The sequence below is a fragment of the Eublepharis macularius genome, chromosome 8 (genome assembly GCF_028583425.1).
Source record: "Eublepharis macularius isolate TG4126 chromosome 8, MPM_Emac_v1.0, whole genome shotgun sequence".
NCBI lineage: Eukaryota > Metazoa > Chordata > Lepidosauria > Squamata > Eublepharidae > Eublepharis > Eublepharis macularius.
The window spans coordinates 70,706,227-70,729,150 of record NC_072797.1 but is presented as its reverse complement, the minus strand read 5'-3'; the positions used below and the strand labels follow the sequence as shown (position 1 = coordinate 70,729,150).

Below are 22,924 nucleotides of genomic sequence, written 5' to 3'. Positions count from 1 at the left end.
CACTGTCTTTCAATTCTGTAATCCTAGTCTTACTGTATTGTTTACTGGAGGTCTTTGCAATCTGACTGAATGTTCATATTTTATAATCCACCTTGAGTCTCAGTCAGAAAGGCAGTCTAATAATAAAGATAATATGTAAAATGGTATTTTCTGGCTGACCTTTCCACTGCAGTAATGGTTAATGATGTCCCTACTTGATTACAAAAGGAGTATTTTGTTATTATTATATGTAGTTTTATAGAATTTGCAATGAACATCTTGGCTGGAGAAAGTAAGATATAAACAGTTTATTCATAAATATTCCATCATTCTATATGGACAGTCAGAACCCTCCCCATCCTCACTTGTAGTAGATATGGTTACAGCACTGATAAACATTTAAGCAATTACAAGGGTAACAAGATCTACCTATCTAAATCAATACCAGAATGCCCTGTTACACAGCTCAAAAGAGTGTGACTTACACAGAAACTTGGTTCATAAGCAGTATCAAAGAATGAAATTACGTGAGCAATCCTCAAGTTTGTGCATTCCTTCTTCCATTCACAGTCAGCTTCTCTTCGTTTCACAGAGAGCCACAGTTACCTGCAACATATGAACTTGCAAACTATGGTTTGCTCTGCCCTCCAAACAAAAATTGGAGAGCAAGATTTTAAAGTAGATCCCAGTACCATTCATAAATCAGGTTATATACAGGTTATGCAAGATGACTGAGACACCCAGTGGATCAGGACGAGCCCAGAATAGGTTTGTGTTTTCTGTTTTGTTCATTTATACTATGTTGTTTAAATTGGCTGTTGTAATTGTATTTTGGAAGTTTCTGTAACCTGGTTTGAAAACTGCCCAAATTAAAATATACAGTCTTCCATCTTTTGCGAAACTAATTGCTCTTCTCCAAGGAACTCTGAGTAGTTCACACACAGTTGTCTTATTTGTTCCTTTCAACAACCCTATGAGGAAAGTTAGGCTATAGATAGTGATTCAGACCACTAAGTCAGCTGTATGGCTGAACAGAAACTTGAGCCAAGGTCTCCCTCATCTCTTTAAAACTAACCAGTTTTAAAGAGATGCCAGTTTGGTGTAGTGGTTAAGAGCACGGGACTCTAATCTGGAGAGCTGGGTTTGATTCCCTACTCCTCCACAAAGCCAGCTGGGTGACCTTGGGCGAGTCACAGTTCTCTTGAGCTCTCTTAGCCCCACCCACCTCACAGGGTGATTGTTGTGGGGTAATAATAACACTTTGTAAACCGCTCTGAGTGGGCATTAAGTTGTCCTGAAGGGCGGTATATAAATCGAATGTTATTATTATTATTATAACCAGAATACCAATTGTTCTTCCTCTTTCAATTCCCTCAAACCACATTGCAATCCCTTTTCCTTTAAGTTGTTGCATTCCTGAAACCAGGATGAAAAATTATCAAAGTGCATGTTCTTTTCCTTGTCACACTGGGGAGACAGTTAGTTTAGTTTTGATGTCATTTTCCATTCCTCCTACTTCAGAGGGAGCAAAAACCACCTGTCACATGTCTCAACTTTTGGGTCCAATTCATGTCTGCATTTCAACTTGTACTCCTATAACAACAGACATGTTCATTCCCTCCTAATCTTTTAGATGCCAGGATCTTTGTATAAAGCAGCATTTCCCTTTTCTCCTCTACAGGAAAAAAAAACCATTTGGGAGAATTAGCAGGAAAGCTCTTGAGGACAATGTTCCAAACCCCCAACTTAGGGCAACTCTGAATGTTTTAGAGATATACTTTCTGATACTTGTCAATCAGCTTTCTACCATTACCAGAAAGCCTTCCTACAAGGTAAAGCCTACATGTTTAATATAGTTCTTTCCAACATATATTTCAACCTTTTCAGAACTCAATACACTCTTCAGCATGTATCCTAGAAAAATCTGTGCCCACCACTCGTATTATATTACTAAAAAACAGGAAGCTTCTATAACTGACTAGTTTAGGCACATTATTTCCAGTTTCATAGATTAAAAGATCTTTCAGCAACAAATCCCAATATTACAACCAAAACAAAAAAGGTACACAACGAAACAAAAAAAGATACACCATGTTAACAGAGCACCTTGAAGTATTATTCATTCATACTGGTCCAATAAAAGCAACTTTGAAAAATATGAATGTTTACAATATGGTGGTTTAATTCCACACACAGATATCACTTGAAGAGACAGCTGAATTATAAAATCATAAAGTTCTGTCAGTAAAGGCAAGTATGCTCTAAACATTAGTGGATTTCTTGCTCCCTCTAGGGCCTGATTTCAATAATTACACAACATTAAGCATAAGATGGGGTGTTTACATGAATTATTTGCCTTGAATAGTGCAGCTTAGCCCATGCTCATGAGCTTGGAAGCTAAACAGGCTCAGCCACTGTCAGTACTTGGATGGGAGACCACCAGAGGAAAGCTGGGGTTGCTGTGTGGAAGACGACAATGGCAAACCACCTCTGCTTGTTTCTTGCCTGGAACGCCTCATGGACTGGGTTGCTTTGGGTCAGCTGTGACAGCAGCATCTTCTTCTATTTGCCTCAGTTTCAATGTTGTTGGGAAGTGGTTTTTTTCTGCTTCCCCATGACGCATTTGCACACTCCCCAGGTCTTCCCCAGTTTTTCTCTGATTTTTCCCAAACTTGCTTCGCTCGTAAGATTTGGGAAAGATCACAGCAAGATCCTGGAAGGCTGTGGTGGGGGCAGGAAAGTTTGGATTTTCTTGGTCCCGCTCACATAGCATCCATTTTCACCACATCAGCCAGCTCCTCTCCCTGCCACTGGATAGGGCTTCCAGAACAGCCTTTTACCATTAACAGAAAAGCCCTCCTGTCAGCAGCCCCCAACCCTCCAGCTGCTTAGTAGGGTGACGGGGAGATGGTGGTGGAGAGTTACAGGGAAAGTGGCTATGGCTGCAACAGCACTTCCAGCATGAATCTGGAAGCGACATCATCATATCTTTGTTGCACTCTAGGAATCCTAGACCATCGCCTAGACATATCATTTCGGGGTCTGTGCAAGAAATAACACTGCATTGTTGGAGTGACGGTGACTTGCATTACCCCCACCACCACAATCATCCCACGTGTTACTAGCACTCAACTGGCAACCCTATCACCAGTGCTTTTTTCTTTCTTTTAAATCAATGACTGAGTAGTGTTTTTACACACACGCGCACACACAGGTTCCCTGAATTTTCAGCTTTCCTTTTTTTAAGACTATGTCACTAGTTGCTTTTTCATTGTGGAAAAAAGCATATCTCCACAAGGGGCTATTTAAAATTAAAGCTGGTAATTCAGAGAACCTGATTCATATATTGGTATAACAACATATCACTGTAACTCTATTCAGTCTCTGACTTAAAAAACTGCAAGAGAAGCCTTCTGGGTAGAAGCCCTGCGGCCACTGCCCTGTCTTACCAGCTGCAGTAACAACAGGGGAGCTGTTGTGGGAAAACACTAAGGTCACTTTTATCTAAAATGTGGCTCATGTGAGCACAAACATACATTAGCAGCCCAATCTTATATGTACGTATCCAGAAACAAGCATCATTGACGTCAACAGGACTTTTAGGTGAGAGTACAGCCTTAACATCGGCTCTGCATGTAAATGAAATATCTTTCAGTATATTTAATATAACTAAGCTCTGATGTAATTAAAAAGATAAGTGCCAAACTTCTAAATGATTATAAATTATTCCAGTGCCTTTGCATACTAAAAGCAGAGAGCATATTAATTTCTTATCAGGTATCTGAACATAATAGTTATCAATATATTTTCTGCAATAAGACCAGTGAAAAGGAAGGTGAAATTTTAAAGAGGAAGCCTTGAATATCTCAAGCAGGGGAGTGCCAATGACTACATTCCTGCTCTGGCCCAATTCTGTTGTGAAAATAAAATGGAAAAGAATGACTTGTGGGCCCACATTGTGGAGAAAGGCAGGGAATAAATGTAGTGATAATATAGCTGAAAATGGAGGGGGGGGCAGATAAAAGGTGGGTGGAGGGGGAGAAGGAAGCGGGTGAAAGGTGAGCATATGGGATCTGCCAGGAGGAGGGAAAGAGGACGTGGTGTGGAGATGCAGGGGAAACTGAGGTGCCCCCCCATAAGTCTTTGTGGGTTCCCAACTGCACAACTGGGCCCGGCCTAGCAGCCAGAACTGCACAATTTAGCCAGACTTTTCCCAGGGAGAGGATGCTGGTAAAGAAGGAAAACTACAGTCAGTATGTGGAGGGAGATAAAAGCAGGTTGGCTGGTCAGTAAGAAAGAGAGAGTGAGGGAGGAAAAGGGGAGAAGCTATGGGGGTTTTCAAGGGGAAAAGTAAACAGTGGGAGAGGGGGAAAGGAGATGCTCCCACAAGTCTTGTGGATCCCCCACGTGTCATCAGTTTATCTAACAGTCAAAACAGCCCCACTCCATGCATACACAAAATACGTATTTCTAGAAACCTGAGGGGAGACCAGGTTTTGCAGAAAAAGCCAAAAAAGCAAAAAAAAAAGTTTTGATTTTTTAAAAAAACAAAATATCCTCAATATAGAAAAGTTGTCTAAGTGTGCACAACTGTTCTTCAGCTGCACAAGGATACAAGAGAGATGCAGGGGAGAATGACCAGAAATCTTTGTCCTCCATCCCTGAAGCAGTAAAACTGAGAAAGGGATGGGGAAGAGGCATGGAACCGGCCAACCATCCCCACTGAGGAAATGGCAACACTCCTCCCCTCTCCACCAAAGCACAAAAACAGGAGGCAGGTAGGGAGGAGGAGCCGGACCCAGTGATGCTCCCTGCTGAGGCTGCAACGCTTGGGATGAGTGGGGGAGAATGCATGGGAATTCCCATCCATCCCTGCTGCTGAGGTGGCAAAACTCTCTTACATATCTCCCACCAAGGTGAAAATGCTAGAGACTGGCAGGAGAGTGGGCACAGGAGTCTTCGCTGCCTCTCTTGGTGCCAAGACAGCAGTATTGGAGGTGGAGGGAGAGAAGCAGAAACCTGAGCTGCCATGAGAGCAGCCTGGTTAGTGGGGGATAGGGAGTGAAGGAGAAGGGGGGAGGAGGGGGAGGGGGAGGAAGATAATGCAAGGGAAATGGGATGCCGCTTTGTCCCGAGTTCCTTGCAGGTTCCTGGTTGTCAAAATTACAAATTAGTGAGTGTTGGAAAAACAATGTGAGAAGTTTCAAACTTTAAAACCAACACAGGGCTTTGGATACTTAGCCCCTTAAAACATTCCTTAGCAAAAGAAACACTTCATTCAGAAGTCTTGTTAGCTTACATTTTTGTTCTTCGTTGCCAAGTAAATGAGAATACATTCATGAAGAACAACTTTCAAAAAGTATCACCTATTTCTTAAACAACTTACTTGTATTAAATCTAAAATGCCAAGCTCACTTTCTGAAGAATCAACACAGAAGACGAAGTACAACGTGGCATAATGTCGGTAAATCAGTTTGTTGTCAGATCCACCTATTAATCTAAAATAGAACAAGTTATATGTCAAATAACATTTAACATCCATATTTCAAGTTGTTCTGTCCTCAGTACCTTTTTAATCAAACAAGAAACAAAAGTGTAATTCTGAAACAAAATAGTTCTGCACACTAGTGTTCAAGGCAGCGTATTAAAATTCAAACAATTTCAGTGACATTGAAAGTTGTGGAATCTGCCTAAAAAAGAAAGACCAGTATCTACAGTACTACAGCTACAGATGTTGTCCAGAAGCCTATCCCCACTGCTAATAATTCACAATCACACTGAAGCTAGCTATTCAAATGAACTACATGAAATCTATGTAATGTACTTAATGAAGGTTGCACTGGCTTTATTGGATTGCCAAGTGACCAATAAGCTGAACACCACTAGCTTTAGTTCTACATAGTTATTAGACTGCAAATTAACCCAAAATAAAAGCTAAGGTTACATGAAACCTGACACGATAGAAGTGTTCTCGCTGGACAGGATCTGATTACCCCTCCTCCCCTGAATCCATGTCTCATCTGGCACTAAAAGAAAGGGAGCATCAATTCAAAAGCAAGGTTCTTAAATAAGGTTTACAACAGATGAACAAAGTATCAACATATCTATTTCTCAACATAGGGATGAGATGTCCCTTTACTTGCGGGTTTCCCGCTTATTCTGTAAATTATAGGTTTCCTAACATTGTATGGAACTTAAAACAGGCCATTCTGTCTTTGCTTACCAATAATCCAAAATTCCCCCAAACAAAGAGAATGAAAATGAATCAGGAATTATGAGGATAGTGAAAACTCTACCTAACATGCAAACTGACATCCTGGCAGGAAATGCCACATTTTCTCATATTGTACCTGTGTAAAATTCTAAGTATTTATTTGTTGGCATGGCAAATCTTTAAAATGGGCCATTATTCACTTAAGTATTTGTCTTCACACTTACAAAAGTTTCTAATTTGATTTATAATACCATACTTACAAGCCTCCTTCCAGGAAATTACAGACATTTTCATCACGTTTTGACACTAAATGAAATGTTTCTCTGATTATCTGTTGCTGTGTATCTTCACTCTAGAGGGAAAAAGAGGGAGGAAATGAAGACGGTAAAGCAACAGAGAGCACTCTCTTTAAAATACGGTTGAACAGCATAAGCATCTACTGCCAAACCAACTAAGAACAAAAGCAATTCTGACATTTTATGTTACTGATATGCTTAACATACATAGCGAATGATTGACAAACAATCCAATATCTATGTTCCATTTTTAGAGTAGCATCTAAATTAAACTATTTATCATGTTCGCCTGTGCAGCATTTGTATGTCAAGGGTAACTGGAATTAGTTTTTAACCTTAATTCCCTATATAAGAAAACATGAAGAAACAAAGTCCACAAGCCCAGCAAGTAGTCAGTAGGATTGACAGAAAAGTAAGTATTGTACATATTTTCCCAAAATTTGTACCCCCACCCCAAAAAAGCAAAAAGTTTTTTTCCTGTGACTTCAACATTTCTTGAACCATTGATAGCCACACAGAAACATTAAGAACCATCATATTATCTTACCCAAGCCCTTGATTCAAGGTACTTAAATATTTACCAGATTTCTATCTAGTCGCTTAGATCTTAATGAACAGGATTGTATAGATCTCCTTAACATTTTTGCAGTTAGTAGTCTTTTCCTTCAGTGAAAATAAGTGCACTAAACATATCTTCTGTTTGCAGTTAAAACATCATTAAGACAAAACGACTAAATTTTGTATTTGCTAAAAACTACGGTTCTGTGATATGTACAGAAGCATCCTTAAAGGGTAAGACAGAAAGTTCTCTTTAGTTTTTCAGGTGATGACCTTTATCTGTTTAAGATAAACATAAGCAGCCACAAGACACGTCATCAAAAGGGCTGTTACTATTTCCTGGAAGTATGGATGGAGGAAGATTAGTATGGAAAAACCACCATGTTCAAAAAATCGATAGGAGAAAAGTGAATTAGCTGTTTTACAAGTCTAGCTTACATACAGATGTAGGCATGCCAAAGCTCACTTAAGTCAGTGGGCTTAGGCAGCGGGGCAGCCCTGATCGGGCAAGCTTGCTGGTCTTGTCACCTTGCCTGAGCATGCTGGGTGGGGGAGGAGAGGGACTGCCTCTCAGCCCTCCATGCACTGCTGCCACAAGTTTTCCTCTTGCTCTTGCCTCCTTTCACAGGAAGAAGACATTGTATATAAAAATGGAAAGATTTTGTATTATGAGCTGCCTTGTATTTCTTTCTTTTGAAAAGCAGGATCAAAGTGTCCCTCAAGAATAGTGCAGTGACTCATGGCATGTAACTATCCTGGAAGAAGGGGAGCATTGTGAAAGTACCCAAGTGAATGCACAGATTCTGCCCAGTTTAGAAACCCTGAATAGGGTCTCTTGTGAACGCTGATAGTGAATGAGGGATTCAGAGAACTTTCCATACTGGAAGGAGTCAGGATGAGGGGGCAGAACTTGATGCCACCAGTTCCTTGTGCTGAGGGCCAGCACGCCAGCTCTGCCCTCCCTCTTCCTTACCCTTTTGCAAAGAATTGCTGCTGAAGCCAAGTCTGAACCTTCCCTTCCCTGCATGCAGATGCAGGGCAGGCAGTGTGAGTCCACCTTATGATCAGAGTAGCATGGCGAAGGGCAGCTGGCTCACCTTCTTCCTCCTGCATCTACCTTGGGCGAGCTGGCCAATCAGCAAGCCCACTTGACTAGGGCTGCTTCGCTGTGCACCTGTTCTGGAGAGGGGCCTTATAGCTTTGTATCAGAAAAGTACAAATCAATTGAAAATGATGTCAGCAGACACAGGTTTAATCCCAGGGAAGCCATCACTTCTAGCTTGGCCCTTACACAGTAGTGCCAACCAATACAAAGGCATCTGAATTCATTATGAATCAACTCCATCCCTCATTTCAAAGACTAAAGTATTGCATGTCACCAGCTGGAAAAGAACCTCTACTACCCAGCAACATGAGACCCCATCAGTGCCTAACTAAGCTCTCCTGTTTCTCATCTTGCTCAACAAGATAGGTTTCTATCTACCACCTTCTCTTTTCAGTTAGGTCTAGATACCACAAAATACCATCTTCACAAAATCTTTCTTCAATTTTATAATTTAGAGCCAGTCTACAAAAAATCTGAGTTGGTAGCATAGACTCAACCACTTCAGCAGGGAAACTCATTTTTTAAAATGCTCCCTTTTGTTAAAGATCCAGTTGAATTAGTCGTGTTAGTCTGTACTAACAAAATAAGTAAATAATCTAGTAGCACCTTTAAGACTAACCAACTTTACTGTAGCATAAGCTTTGGAGAACCACAGTTCTCTTTGTCAGATGCATCAACCCTAGCATCACGACGATGCAAATCTATTTATTATGGTAACCCAGGACGCCCCATCGTCTCAGGAAGAGACACTATCACGGTAGGAGTCTCAGGATACATGGACTCTATCCTCAGGCCCTATGCCACCAGCACACCCAGCTATTTACGAGACACCACTGACTTCCTCAGGAAAATACAGTCCATTGACAACCTACCAGATGACACCATCCTAGCAACCATGGATGTGGAGGCCTTGTACACCAATATCCCACATGCAGATGGATTGCAAGCCATACGGAATATTATCCCGGACAAAACCACAGCAAACCTCGCCACTGAACTTTGTCACTTTGTACTCACTCACAATTACTTCGAATTTGGTGACAACTTATATCTACAGGTTAATGGCACAGCCATGGGCACACGCATGGCACCACAATATGCTAACATATTCATGGCGGACTTGGAGCAACGCTTCCTCAGCTCCCATCCACTGAAACCACTACTATACTTAAGATTCTTGGATGACATCTTCATCATTTGGACCCATGGGAAGGAAGCCCTTGAGAGATTTCATCAGGACTTCAACAATTTTCACCCAACTATCAACCTGAGCCTGGACCACTCTATACAACAGGTACACTTCCTGGACACCACTGTACAACTACATAATGGACGGATAAATACCATCTTATACTGGAAACCCACAGACCGATACTCATATCTACGTGCCTCCAGCTATCACCCTAAACATACCACTCGGTCAATTGTCTACAGCCAAGCCTTATGTTACAATCGTATCTGCTCCAATGCTCTTGATCGGGACTCCCACTTAAGAGATTTACAACAAGCATTTTTGGGACTACAGTACCCACCAAATGAAGTGAGGAAACAAATTGACAGGGCCAGACTAGTACCCAGAAACAGCCTGCTCCAGGACAAACCTAAAGGAACTAACAACAGAACACCACTGGATGTCACCTATAGTTCCCAGCTCAAACCCATCCAACGTATCATCAGTGATCTACAACCCATCCTGGAAAATGATGCCTCTCTCTCAGAAGCCCTGGGTGGAAAGACCTCTCCTTGCCTACAGACAGCCCCCCCAACCTGAAACGACGTCTCACTTACAATCATGAATCGGCTAGCAGAGTCACCAGCACAGGTACCAGGCCCTGCAACAGACCCAGATGCCAGCTCTGCCTTTATATCTACTCAGGAAATACAATTACAGGACCCAATGGCATCAACTACACTGTCTCTGGCTCTTACAGCTGCTCATCCTCCAATGTGATATATGCCCTCATGTGCCAACAATGTCCATCTGCTCTGTACATTGGACAAACCAGCCAACCTCTATGCAAAAGAATAAATGGACACAAATCTGACATTAGAAATGGCAACGTCCAGAAACCAGTGGGAGAACACTTCAATCTACCAGGACATTCCACCAAAGACTTAAAGGTCACTGTAGTTCAACAGAAACCTTTCAAAAACAAAATCCAATGGGAAGCTGCTGAATTGGAATTCATATGTAAATTTGACTCTGTTAAGCTGGAACTGAATAGGGACTATGAATGGTTATCTCATTATCAGAAGTAACTGACTTCCTTAACAGAAGCAAACTGATCTCCATATCAGAAGCTACAGTTTGCATCTACTCCTCCCTCCCCTCTCCACCTATATATCTGACCAGTTTCTTCTTGCCCTCCGTGCATCTGACGAAGAGAACTGTGACTTACGCTACAATAAAGTTGGTTAGTCTTAAAGGTGCTACTGGACTCTTTTTGATTTTGCTACTACAGACTAACACAGCTAACTCCTCTGCAAAGGTGCTACTGGACTCTTTACCCTTTTGTTAAAAACACTCTGTAATCACAGCAAGTAGCACAACCTACGTTCCTACTTTAAGAAAGTTCCTTTTCTTTTTTTTAATGTGAGGAAGCGTTCAAAAGCGGCAAGCAAGCGCAGCGTATCCGCACTGACATGGTATGAAGTGGGCAGCGTGTTGGTCTGCAATTGAACAGGAGGCTCTGAGGCCAGCGGCACCTTAGAAATCAACAAGGGAGCTCTGACTCTCGAAAGCTCCTATCTTGCAAATCTTGCTGGTCTCCAAGGGGCCACTGGACTCACATCCTGCACTGACACAGTTGACTCTCCCCAGAGAAACAAAAGCTCGGTGGGCCCAGGAGTGCAATAACGCCGGCTGCAACTCTAGCACCACGACGATGCAGTCTATTTATTACGGCGCCTCAGGCGCGGGAGCAGAGTGCTGCCCTCTCGCCCCGCCCCCCCGAAACAGGCCAGTCGCCAACTCCCCCGTTGCCCGCCAGTCACTCCCTGCAACGCTTTGGGCCCCCAGCTGCCGCCCCGCAATCTTACGTAGCGCTGATAGAACTTGGAGAGGCGCGGCTTCCCGTGATTGTTGAAAATGAGGATCGCCTTAATCATGGCTGCGGGGCGGACGGGGGTGCGCTGCCCCCTCTGAGGCTGGCGGCGCGGAAGGGCCCCCTCGCCCTTCTCAGCCAGCGCCGGAGACGCGGCCAACACACACGAGCCGCTTCAGGGGGAAAGGGACGCTTCTGTCATCTGACGGGCGTGAACTAGCCATACGGCGGCTCGCGAGGGACAATTCTTCCCTCGCTACCTCCATGGTCACGTGGCTGCGGCCCGAGTTTATACAGCTGGTCCCCCTCAGCGCGCATGTCATTTCCGTTGCTTCCGCATCATGTCGGAAGGAAGCGAAGATCCCGCGTCCCTGTCGCCTCAGGAGGGGGCCGACATTCCGGAAGGCGGTGGGGCTGCGGTGGGAGTGCTGGAACCAGCTCCCGCTGTAGCTGTTTCCCCGGTAGCTGAAGAACCCGCTGGAGACGCGAAAAAGAAAAGTAAAGCGTCGGCGACCTTTCTCATGATGGGGCTAAGGCGGGCTGCTAAGTGGCCCGCATAAAATGTCCTGCCCCTTTAACAGAGGCCTATTGGGATGTTGTTTCGCCGGTGATATTTACTTCCATGACTTGAAAACCTTCAACTACCCCATTTCCATGTATTAAGCTTCTCTTAAAGGGGCAGGGCGTTTTTCTCTAAGACAGGGAACAGCTATGGCGTGTTACTTACATCTGCCCCGAGATGGAGAAGAGCTGGAATGATTCCATAGTTAGGGAGTTTTTCAAGTCCCTAAGAGTATCTCACCATCCGGTGGCGGCTTGCCAATTGAGTTTCCATAGAACTTCTTAGTGCCCATCATTCCCCCTTGGTCGAGACTTAGGGCCAAGCTACAAGTGACGAATAACACTTGAATGGCAAGTGAACAGACTCACGTGTATTCCTCAGGTGTAGCTTGGCCCCTTAGTAGTAGGGTGCATGCCTTGCATACAGGAGGTGCAAGATTCAGGCTAGGTAAACTCTGGCGTCAAGGCGCTTAGTAATGGGATTGAATGGATCAGTGTTCTGAGTTATACAAGGCAACTCTGCAGGCTTCTATGAGTGAGATGAAATACTTTCTTGTGGCTTCCTGTTGGAGTCTGAATCCTTGAGAGTACCTTTCCTACTGCTTATTTACTTATTGTAAGCTATTTCCTCACAGTTTAACTGCCCCAGGTTCAATGCTTTTGTGAATGGGTTTTTTCCCCAGCATCATGGTGCATTTGTGCACTTCCTGGGTTTCCCTGAATTTCCTCTGACCAGTATGAGTTCCAGGTTCTCTGAATTCCCATCTTTCATTTAAATAAATAAGTCTCTAGTCCCTTCTGTTGTAGAGATTTAAGAGGAAAGCCATATCTCCACAATGAAGGGGCTAGAGACTTCCTTTTTAACATATAAATGAAAGTTGGAAGTTCAGAGAACATGGAACACATACTAGAATAATCTTAGATCCAGAGGAGTTAGCCGTGTTAGTCTGTAGTAGCAAAATAAAAAAGAGTCCAGTAGCACCTTTAAGATTAACCAATTTTATTGTAGCATAAGCTTTCGAGAATCACGTTCTCTGACTAAGAGAACGTAATTCTCGAAAGCTTATGCTACAATAAAATTGGTTAGTCTTAAAGGTGCTACTGGACTCTTTTTTATTTTAGTATAATCTTAGAATACAAAACAGAGAGCCCCTTTGGTGTAGTGGTTAAGAGGAAGGGGACTCTAATCTAGAGAACCAGGTTTGATTCCCCACTCCTCCACTTGAAGCCAGCTGGTTGACCGTGGGTCAGTCACAGCTTCTAGCTCTCTCAGCCCCACCCACCTCACAGGGTGATTATTGTTGTGGGGATAATAATGACATACTTTGTAAACTGCTCTGAGTGGGCGTTAAGTTGTCTTGAAGGGCGGTATATAAATTGAATATTATTATTGTTATTCTAGTGCTGATTTGTTTTAAAAAATTGCAAGAAGCCTGATGACACTGGCTAGGGGTGCCGCTGCTGTGAGAGTGGGGGCAGGGAAACCTGACATATAGAAGCCATGTTCCTGCTTTGCTTTATCAGAAACTGGACCAAAAATGGGGGAAACCACACAAACCCATCCCTGTGTGGAAAGCCGCTTACTATCCCTTGCAGTTGCATTTCTGCTAAGAGCAATTTAATTATATGCCAGGCATAAACCATCTTTCCTAGCTCCATGAAGGTTCCTCTGTTCCTCTGATATGCTTAACATTAGTCTTTAGGAGGGAAGAATGATGTAAGGCACTTTGGGAGTCCCCAGTGGGGACAACTTGGAGTATAAATGAAGTAAATAAAATAATTAAGTATTTTCAGGATATTTCAGCTCTGTTCCTAGGTGTCTATTTCATTTTAAATATCCTTTATGTTCTAGTTGATATCTTACTCAAGGCTGTTGGAGATACCCCTATAATGAGGACCAAGAAATGGACTGTAGAGAGAACTCGCACAATCCAGGGGCTTATTGACTTTATCAAAAAGTTTCTCAAACTAGTGGCCTCAGAACAGCTGGTATGTGATACTTTTTCATTCCTGAATGAGTAGTTGAGAAGAATTATAAGAACAGAAAGAGACCACAGCTTGCTGAGACCAGAGGTCCATTTAGGCCAACATTCTTTTTCTCACTGATGCCATCAACCGAATGTTTCTGGGAGGGCTGTATCAACAGAAGCATAGTGTCCAGATCATGAGAAGTGATGGTATCATTCTACTCTGCTCTGGTTAGACCTCACCTAGAGTATTGTGTTCAGTTTTGGGCACCATGATTTAAGAAGGATATAGACAAGCTGGAACATGTCCAGAGGAGGGCAACGAAGATGGTGAGGGGTCTGGAGACCAAGTCCTATGAGGAAAGGTTGAAGAAGCTCGAAATTTTTAGCCTGCAGAGGATAGAACTGAGAGGTGATATGATAACCATCTTCAAGTACTTGAAGGGTTGTCATATAGAGGATGACGTGGATTTGTTTTCCGCTGCCCCAAGTTGGGCCAAAACCAGTGGCTTGAGATTAAATCAAAAGAGCTTTCGGCTACACGTTAAAAAGAACTTCCTGACAGTTAGAGTGGTCCCTCAGTGGAATAGGCTTCCTCAGGAAGTGGTGGACTCTCCTTCTTTGGATGTTTTTAAGCAGAGGCTAGATGGGCATCTGACATCAGTGCTGATTCTGTGAACCTGGACAGATCATGAGGGGGAGGGCAGAATGGGTAACATCAGTGCTTAGTTCTCATGTCCCTTCTTACATGCCCAGGGGAATGCTGATCACCACCTTGGGGTCAGGTAGCAATTTTCCACAGGACAGTTTGGCTAGGGATCCTGGAGGTGTTTTGTCATTTTCTGGGCATGGACCAGGGATCACTGGGGCAGTCAGGAGGGAGCAGTAGTTGTGAATTTCCTGTATTGTGCTGGCGGTTGGACTAGATGACCCTAGAGAACCCTTCCAATTCTATGATTCTAAGGCCACAAGCAGGGCATGAAGACATCAGCCTACCTCTGGTTTTTTGTTCCCATGATCCTGTCAAATATACATCTATGAATTTATGTACCATACTTACCCAAAAGGAAAATTGTATCTCATTGCTATGCACAAAAGTGTTTTATTACTGTACACACTTGTAACTTGTACATTAATGTAAAATGGTCCCCACTTTTTTCTTGACAGTACACTTGGGGGGGGGGGGGAACTAGTCTTCCTTCTGTATAAATACAATACTGCAAACAGTTCCCACTACTGCTTGGAGTTACTGTTATGAATGTGGGCAAGCTCTTCTTGGATTATTGTTGTGGGTTTTCCGGGCTGTATTGCCGTGGTCTTGGCATTGTAATTCCTGACGTTTTGCCAGCAGCTGTGGCTGGCATCTTCAGAGGTGTAGCACCAAAAGACAGAGATCTCTCAGTGTCACAGTAAGATCTGTGCTACACCTCTGAAGATGCCAGCCACAGCTGCCGGCAAAACGTCAGGAACTACAATGCCAAGACCACGGCAGTACAGCCCAGAAAACCCACAACAACCATCGTTCTCCGGCCGTGAAAGCCTTCGACAATACATCTTGGATTATTTCTGAAACAGCCCAATACCAATGGATACTGGTAGTTTAAAATGTTGTCTGTTTTTCTTGTTATGTTGATGAACTGTAGAGTCAATGGGTCTAGATTTAGGCTGAGATCCTAAGCATGCTTAACTTGATAAGAATCTCTCTCTCTCTCTTTCTCTTTCTCTGTGCAGTTTATTTATGTGAATCAGTCCTTTGCGCCTTCACCAGACCAGGAAGTTGGAACACTCTATGAGGTGATTCTCAGCTCTAAGTTTTCATTTTGTTGATGACAGAAAACTGGTGCCAGTTTGGTTACTCCATATTGCTTCTAATCTAGATTTATTTCAGGTGGCTAGCCTTGTTGGTCTGCAGTAGATGAGCAAGGTTCAAGTCCAGTATCACCTTCAAGGCCAACAGAGTTTTCATGTTATAAACTTTAAAAAGTCAAGCTCCATTCATTAGATTAAATATTTTAATAGTACAAGAACTAGTCAAGAGGTGGCAGTGTTTCATAAGAATGCTTGAGTAGAAGAACCTCCTCACTCACTATAGGTGCTAACATCTTGAACTTCCTATTGAATCTAGACACATTCTACTACATTTTATGTTAATTATATGTTGCCTATTTAACAACAGTTGGGGTGGCCCTTACTCACCTTGAGTGAACGGATTATTCTATTTATTAAATATGGTTGTAAACCAGACTTTTTCTTTATATTGCAAATATGAATTACTGACCTAATGAATACTCATTCCAATGCATTTGATGAAGTGAGCTCTGATCCTTATGCTGGAATAAAGATGCCATTAGACTCCTGTTTTATTATTATTTAGTAGAAGAGTAACTCTTCATATATTGGGCTGTATTATACAGCTCCATGAGGGGATGCTATTACCAGACAATATAGCAATAAGATCTCTCTGCTATCAGGCTTTTAATTGGACATGAACGTTAAATTGCTTACTTTGCTACTAGCTTAACATTTTTTCTTATTGTTGTCTGTTCCTGATTTTTTAACAGTGCTTTGGGAGTGATGGCAAACTGGTACTGCATTATTGTAAATCTCAAGCCTGGGGCTGAATTAAGAGCTGCCAGTGTTTAGAATTGTCAGACAGCAAATGGGCTCTAATCTTCAGAGACATTCCTCTTGGACCAACTGAAAAGATGTTTGCATTGTTGCCCATGGAATTCATTTTATTCCTCCTCAAGTTTTCTCTACAAGCCAATGCAGCTGATTGCAGGTGTTTCTCAGCCCGATCATTTTCTCTTTTGTTTTGTGGAAATAATTGTACATTTCTTCATGAAGAATTGAGCTGGCTTTTCATGCTCCAAAACCTTGAAATTTCTTTCTGGAAAAGGGATACTCCTCTCCTGACACAAGAGTCCACAGTTCATCATTCAGCAGGTTGTATGGAAGTTATTTAAACTGTTTCCTTGCAGAAGAATGCTTACTGTACATGGATAGCTGGAGTGTCACTACCTAATATAGAAGAGTTAAAATTTCTGTTTCCTGTTGTCCTTGACGCCTTGTTTGAAACACAGTAACTTGGTTCCAACATCTGGTTCCATGCGCTCATAGGACTTTGGAATTGTGTTTCAAATAACAGCCTTTCCTCTCCATTGGATTGCAAACTTTGTCTAAAATTGTAAGGATTTTCCAGTACACTTTGTGACATGGCATGTAGGGGATGGGGGTGTTCTGCTGTTCATGGCAGGGAAAGGCCCTTTTAAAAGTTTTTAGATTCTGGACAACCCGTGCTTGCTTCCTAACACAATATGTTCAGCGTAACTGCTGTATCACAATGAAAATATTTGATATTCTGAAGTATCAATAATAAATAAAATATTTGATCTTCTAAAATCGGGGATAAGCGTTTGAATACAAATATACTGTCCTACTGAATTGACTTGCTACATAAGTATGGGTTTATGAGGGGATAGAACTCAACATTCCAATTTCAAAATTATAAGGCTCTGCTGTTCTAATAAAGTAAAAATGTTTTAGATAAACACAAGTTTGCCTTAATGCTTACTTAGAGTAGTCATTTGGATTGTGGAGTTGGGCTTTGGTTTAGTCCAGTGAGTGTAATTCTTCAAAGACAATCTTGACTTAGAGTAGTGGCATTTGAATCCTTAGAAAAAACATATTTTTCAGCAGTGCATAATCAAAATGAATATTTCACACCTACTTCCAAATATAGATAGAATTTTAGCCATGGATTTATTTCCCCTCGTCTCCCCATGTTAAAAACTCCTTCTCTAACCACTGCATGAATTGCAGAAACATAAATGTGCTTTTCAGACAGAGTTTCTTATTTAACAATGTGTGCATTCATCCTTCTACTTGATATCCATTTTTTGCCCCTGGGAGTATTTAGTTTTGTCATTGCTTAGCACTTTGAATTATATACTGATCTCACAGCATTCAGCACTCTATTCCCTTCTTGACCTTTAGGCTTTCATCTTTTATCCTTTTAAACAGGAACCGTCTAGTTCCTTTTTAGATCATTATAGTAAATGAATAACTGTGAACACCCAAAATGACCTTGAAGGAAGGGAGAGATCACACATTAGCCTGGCTCATCTTATCCTCAGTAAGTGAAATGATAATTCAAGAGTAGACCTTGCTGGTAGTAACTTGTGCCTCTGATCAACAATAGTATGCTGGTTTTCAAGTGGATCCTACCTTTATTTCCTCCTTCTTTCATTAGTCTCAATTTTTGATATTTCTGATTTTTAAAACATTTCCTTAATAGATTAAAATAATTAAGTATACCAATATCAGCTGCTGTAAAATTTTTGCAACTCTGATAACATTGCAGTTGCATTGGTAAAATGATTTCCTGGAAACCATGTTTGAATTGATTAAGGTCAAGCATATTATGCAACCCCTACCCCCTCCCATAACTGTCCTTATGGAAATTCTGTTATGAATGGGGCCTTTTATTCTATATTATTTGACCTTCCTTTTTGGAACTCAAGGTGGCCTGCATAGGACTCTGAGGTCTCCCACCCAGATGCTGACCAACTCCCAATCTGATTAGCTGTTGTGAGGTTTGTTTATGTGCCTTCCAGACACATCCTTGGATCTTAAAACGGCTGTCATATTTTCATTCAGATGTTAGCTGGCTAGAATAATGGAATCATAACATAAGTAGGGATAAACATATCATTGGTAAATTTCACATCAGTACCACTGTCTGCTGAGCTACATAGGTCAAGCCATGCAGCCTAAGTCACAGTATAATGCAAAGAGCAGTTCTTCATGGAACATACCACCAGACAACTTCTATGCAATTCAAGCTTGAAATGCAAATATTTTGTTGTATTTTTATGGAGATCACCAACTTTACTGTTAATTCTGTTGGTATACCATTAATGCTTTAAAATTGAGTATACGGTTTGAACCAGAGCTTATATTTGGGACTTAGTCTTGTTTAGAACATGTGAAGTAAGAGATAACAGAGTGCTTCAAAGTACTGTGCAAACTGCATCGCCTTAACCCAACACCACCAAAGCATATTATAGCTGATTGTGCATGGAGCACCTTAATGGCTGTATGTATCTTGTCATGGAACCACTTGCAGTAGTGGGTTCAAACCACTGTGGAGAACTCTGGAGTGAGGCGGGGTAGATGCTTGAGAAACCAAGATAAACAAGAACATTTGAAAGTAAGAATAATTATAAAATTTAGAGGTTTATTGAACTTAAACGTTGTGAAGGCTGAGTAACTTAGCATAGTAAATGTACCTTTATAACCTAAGTAGTAATGCTGAAGTGTGTGTAGTTACCATCATTTTGGAAAATGGATAGTATAATTTATTAACAGCATACAAAGATTTTCTGTATTCTTTCCAGGGTTCCCCCTCAAGAGTTTATGTATGACTGAAGTCTTTGAAGTTTTTACAGATATACCCACGCCTTGGGAGATAAAGGCAACAACAGAGTCCAATAAAGATTTGAACGCTGTTGTTTAAATCATTTTTGAAGGGAGGGGGGATGTAAATGTATTTTTATTAGCATAAATCCATGCCTAATTTGATGATTTTAATATCTCAGACAACAGTGTTCAAATCTCTCTGGTACACAAAAGCTTATATTTAACATACTTTGCCCTTTTGGTTGGTTATTTATTTATTTATTTATATTTCAATTTATATACCGCCCATCCCCAGGGGCTCTGGGCGATGAACAGTTTAAAATCAATAAAAACAAGAAAACAACAATACTAAAATCAATATACAAAACAATAATGAAATAAATTAACCAAGTGCAATGGTGGGGAGAAACACCCCCCCCCGAAGGTGGGAGGCCGACATGGCACCGCCCCCTTCAATCACCAAACGCCTGGCGGAACAGCTCTGTCTTACACGCCCGGCAGAACGATAATATGTCCCGCTGGGCCCAGGTCTCCATTGACAGAGCGTTCCACCAGGCTGGGGCCAGGACTGAAAAGGCCCTGGCCCTGGTTGAAGCGAGGCAGGCTTCCTTAGGGCTGGGGACCACCAGTAAACATTTATCCGCTGATCGAAGCGGTCTCTGGGGAACGTACAGGGAGAGGTGGTCCCGAAGATATGCCGGTCTCAAACTGCTCAGGGCTTTAAAGGTAAGAACCAATACCTTGAACCTGATTTGGAATTCAACCGGAAGCCAGTGCAGCTGGCGTAGGACAGGTGTGATATGTGACTGGTAAGATATACCAGTCAGGACGCGCGCTGCCGCATTCTGGACCAGTTGTAGTTTCCGGATCAGGCCCAAGGGTAGCCCAGCATAGAGTGAGTTACAGTAATCTAGCCTGGAGGTGACCGTTGCATGGATCACTGTAGCCAGGTCCTGGGGCGTCAGGTAGGGGGCAAGTTGCCTGATCTGATGAAGGCAAAGTTGCCAGTGGTGTCCCATCCAGGGCAGGGAGCTGGATCCCAACATCTGGCAGCCCCCATCCCAGCTGCAGGACCTCCATCTTCACCGGGTTCAATTTCAGCCTGCTCTGTTTCAACCATGCTGTCACAGCCTCCAGAGCTCTGGCCAGATTGTCTGGGGCCATGTCTGGCCGGCCGTCCATCAATAGAAAAAGCTGGGTGTCATCCGCGTATTGATGACAGCCCAGCCCAAACCTCCGCACCAACTGGGTGAGGGGGTGCATGTAGATGTTAAATAACATCGGGGAGAGTATCGCCCCTTGGGGAACCCCGCACACCAAACGGTGACTGGGCGATAGATCTCCCCCGAGCACCACCCTCTGTCCCCGACCCTGGAGAAAGGAGTAGACCATACAATAAAGCATAATATGTAAATTGGGAGTGAGAATGTTCAAGCTTGATTTGCAGGTTAAATGTTACACTGTTTAATGTTAGCTGTAGAATGTGTAACTAAAATGTAACAATGGCTGTTTTGGAACAGAGATAAACTGTTTCTGCATTGCAGCTTTTCCCAGTCTTTCTGAAGCAACAAACTCCTTACAGAAGAGCAAAGATCTCATCAGCTGCATTGGTTAGGTACAGGAGAGAGCTAGTGCTATAACGGCCTGCCTTTTACTGAGAAAGTTGTGCCTTTGATTGCTTGCATTCTGTGAGTCAGATTTGTTTCTGCTATGTATGAGTTGGAATGTATCACATTTTTATCCCTCCTTTCTTCCAAGGCTCTCAGTGTAGCATATGTGGTTTTAGTAGATAGGTAAGATTGAGAAATCACCCCCTGAACCTGAGCCGTAAAGTATTACATGCGCATGTGACAAATGTATAAAATGTGTTTCTCAGATGTATCCTGCCTCTATTAAAAAGCCTGTTTTCTTCTCTCAAAATATATCATACTAAATCAAATGACTTATATCTTGCTAAGCTCTGGGATGATGCCCCCGTTCCATATTCAAAGTGACTTATGAATGATGCTAGTTAAAGTGTCAGACTAGGGTCTGTTTGGGGTGGGTAGCCATGTTGGTAAGCAGGATTTGAGTCCAATGGTACCTTAGATACCAACAAGATTTTCGGGGTATAAGCTCCCAAGAGTCAGAGCTCTCCTTTTCAGACACGAGTAGGAATGGAGCCAAAAGGTGGGTGGGGTGTTACGAAGGAGGGCATCAAGATGTAAAGGTACAGCATGGGAGGGGTATAGTAAAGGAAAGTATCAGGACGTAAATGTACAGTGATACAATGCAGCTTGATTAGAGCAGAAGCTAGCATCTGTAGAGAGATAAGAATCCTAAATATCTGTTCACCAAGGGACAAGTGTTCTGAATTTGGGAATAAACTCCCTTTCAGCAGACTACAATCTAGTGGGCCTCCTTTCAATCCCCCACCCAGCTTGCTGGGTTATCTTGGGCCAGTTACTCTCAGCCTAACCTACCTCAGAGAGTTGTGAGAATATAATGGAGGAGGGGATTGATATTGTAAGCTGGTTTGGATGCCAATTGGGGAGGGAAGTGGGACATAAATATTTTATCATTTATGATGGACATGTAATAAAGCAAAAAAAAGATATAATTACATTCATTAATCCAGGAGATTGTAAAGATTAATGTTCAAATGAAACCAGAAACTTTTCTTTTGGGACTAATGGATAGACAAAAAAGTCATGGAACTTTATATATGGCAATGGCCGTGAGATTATTATATGCACAAAAATGGAAAAGTTCAACATTGCATACCGCAGAGGAATAGTTGGTGAAGATGATGGAACTTGCAGATATGGCTAAACTTACTTCTTTGATTAGAGAAAAGTCATTATCTACATTTATTGCTGACTAGAAGCCCCTTACAGATTTTTTGCATGAAATAGAAAAAATAAACTGATGATTTGTAGATTCAATGATTAAGGGGGCGGGGGAAGAAATTGCATAATAGAAAAAGGAGAGCTTTATCTTTTTGTAATTTATAGAGTAAATGTGATTGTACTTGTGTTTCTTATAGAGAAAATCAGGCCATTTTCTTATATTTTTATTTTTTCTTCAGCTTTAGAGTAAGTGTGATTGTACTTGTGTTTCTTATAGAGAAAATCAGGCCATTTCCTTATATTTTTATTTTTTCTTCAGCTTTATATTTCTTTTTTAAATTTTACGTTAGTTTTGATCTTCTGGTTCTAAAAATTCTTAATAAAATTTAATTTTAAAAAAGAAAGTGAGGCATAAATAATGAGCATTAAAATTGATTCCTACTTTACTGAAAAGCTTGTCTTTAAATCATCTATTCATCTTTAACCACTGGAGTGTTAACAAGGAGACTGAGTGGTCACTGCTTAATCATCTTGAGTACGTTCCAACTTTGAAAGATGGCTTATACTGCAAAGTACACCCTTCTAAGCACATTGGTGGTGGTGGAGAGTGCCTTCAAGTCATAGCTGACTTACAGTGACCCCTTGTGAGGTTTTCAAGGCAAGAGACTAACAGGTAGTTTGAATGCAGTGGTTTTAGGAAAGGTATAAATCTGTTTAGGATTGCAGTGTTAGAGATTGGCCCCTGGTTGCTTAGGGCAGTGTGAGAGATTAATTTTTTTATAACTTTTTATTTCTAAATTTTTTAACAACAATAAAACAAAGGTAATACAAGAATAACGATACTAAACAAGAAAACCTTATATACAGATGAGATAATAAACATGTAAAGGTCATTAACATTTAGTAAAGACATATATCAACATGTTTGTTAGGTACGGTATAATGGAAATT

At 41.8% G+C, this 22,924-nt stretch overlaps 2 protein-coding genes across 2 annotated transcripts in view; one reads left to right on the top strand and one right to left on the bottom strand.

Moving 5' to 3' along the window:
• AP3S1 (adaptor related protein complex 3 subunit sigma 1) overlaps positions 1–11,462 on the bottom strand; it is a 32,191-nt gene extending 20,729 nt beyond the window's left edge. The window contains exons 1-3 of the mRNA XM_054987185.1: positions 11,192–11,462; positions 6,454–6,545; positions 5,366–5,477 (exon numbers count right to left, since the gene is read on the bottom strand). Of these exons, the coding sequence (XP_054843160.1) occupies positions 5,366–5,477; positions 6,454–6,545; positions 11,192–11,260 (273 nt within the window). The 5' untranslated portion in view covers positions 11,261–11,462. The remainder of the gene's footprint in view (positions 1–5,365; positions 5,478–6,453; positions 6,546–11,191) is intronic.
• Positions 11,463–11,533: 71 nt separating this feature from the next.
• ATG12 (autophagy related 12) lies at positions 11,534–17,280 on the top strand. The gene is made up of 4 exons (XM_054986821.1): positions 11,534–11,694; positions 13,610–13,746; positions 15,456–15,518; positions 16,286–17,280. Exons 1-4 carry the CDS (start codon positions 11,538–11,540, stop codon positions 16,343–16,345), a joined length of 417 nt encoding a protein of 138 aa, XP_054842796.1. The 5' UTR covers positions 11,534–11,537; the 3' UTR covers positions 16,346–17,280.
• Positions 17,281–22,924: the final 5,644 nt, after the last annotated feature.

What these genes read in the sequence shown, in the direction of transcription:
- ATG12 (XM_054986821.1), top strand. Translation starts at nt 11,538, where the DNA reads ATGTCGGAAGGAAGCGAAGATCCCGCGTCCCTGTCGCCTCAGGAGGGG. An exon ending in TAGTGGCCTCAGAACAGCTG is followed by an intron (nt 13,747 to 15,455) that starts GTATGTGATACT and finishes TTCTCTGTGCAG; the next exon opens with TTTATTTATGTGAATCAGTC. An exon ending in AAGTTGGAACACTCTATGAG is followed by an intron (nt 15,519 to 16,285) that starts GTGATTCTCAGC and finishes ATTTTTTAACAG; the next exon opens with TGCTTTGGGAGTGATGGCAA.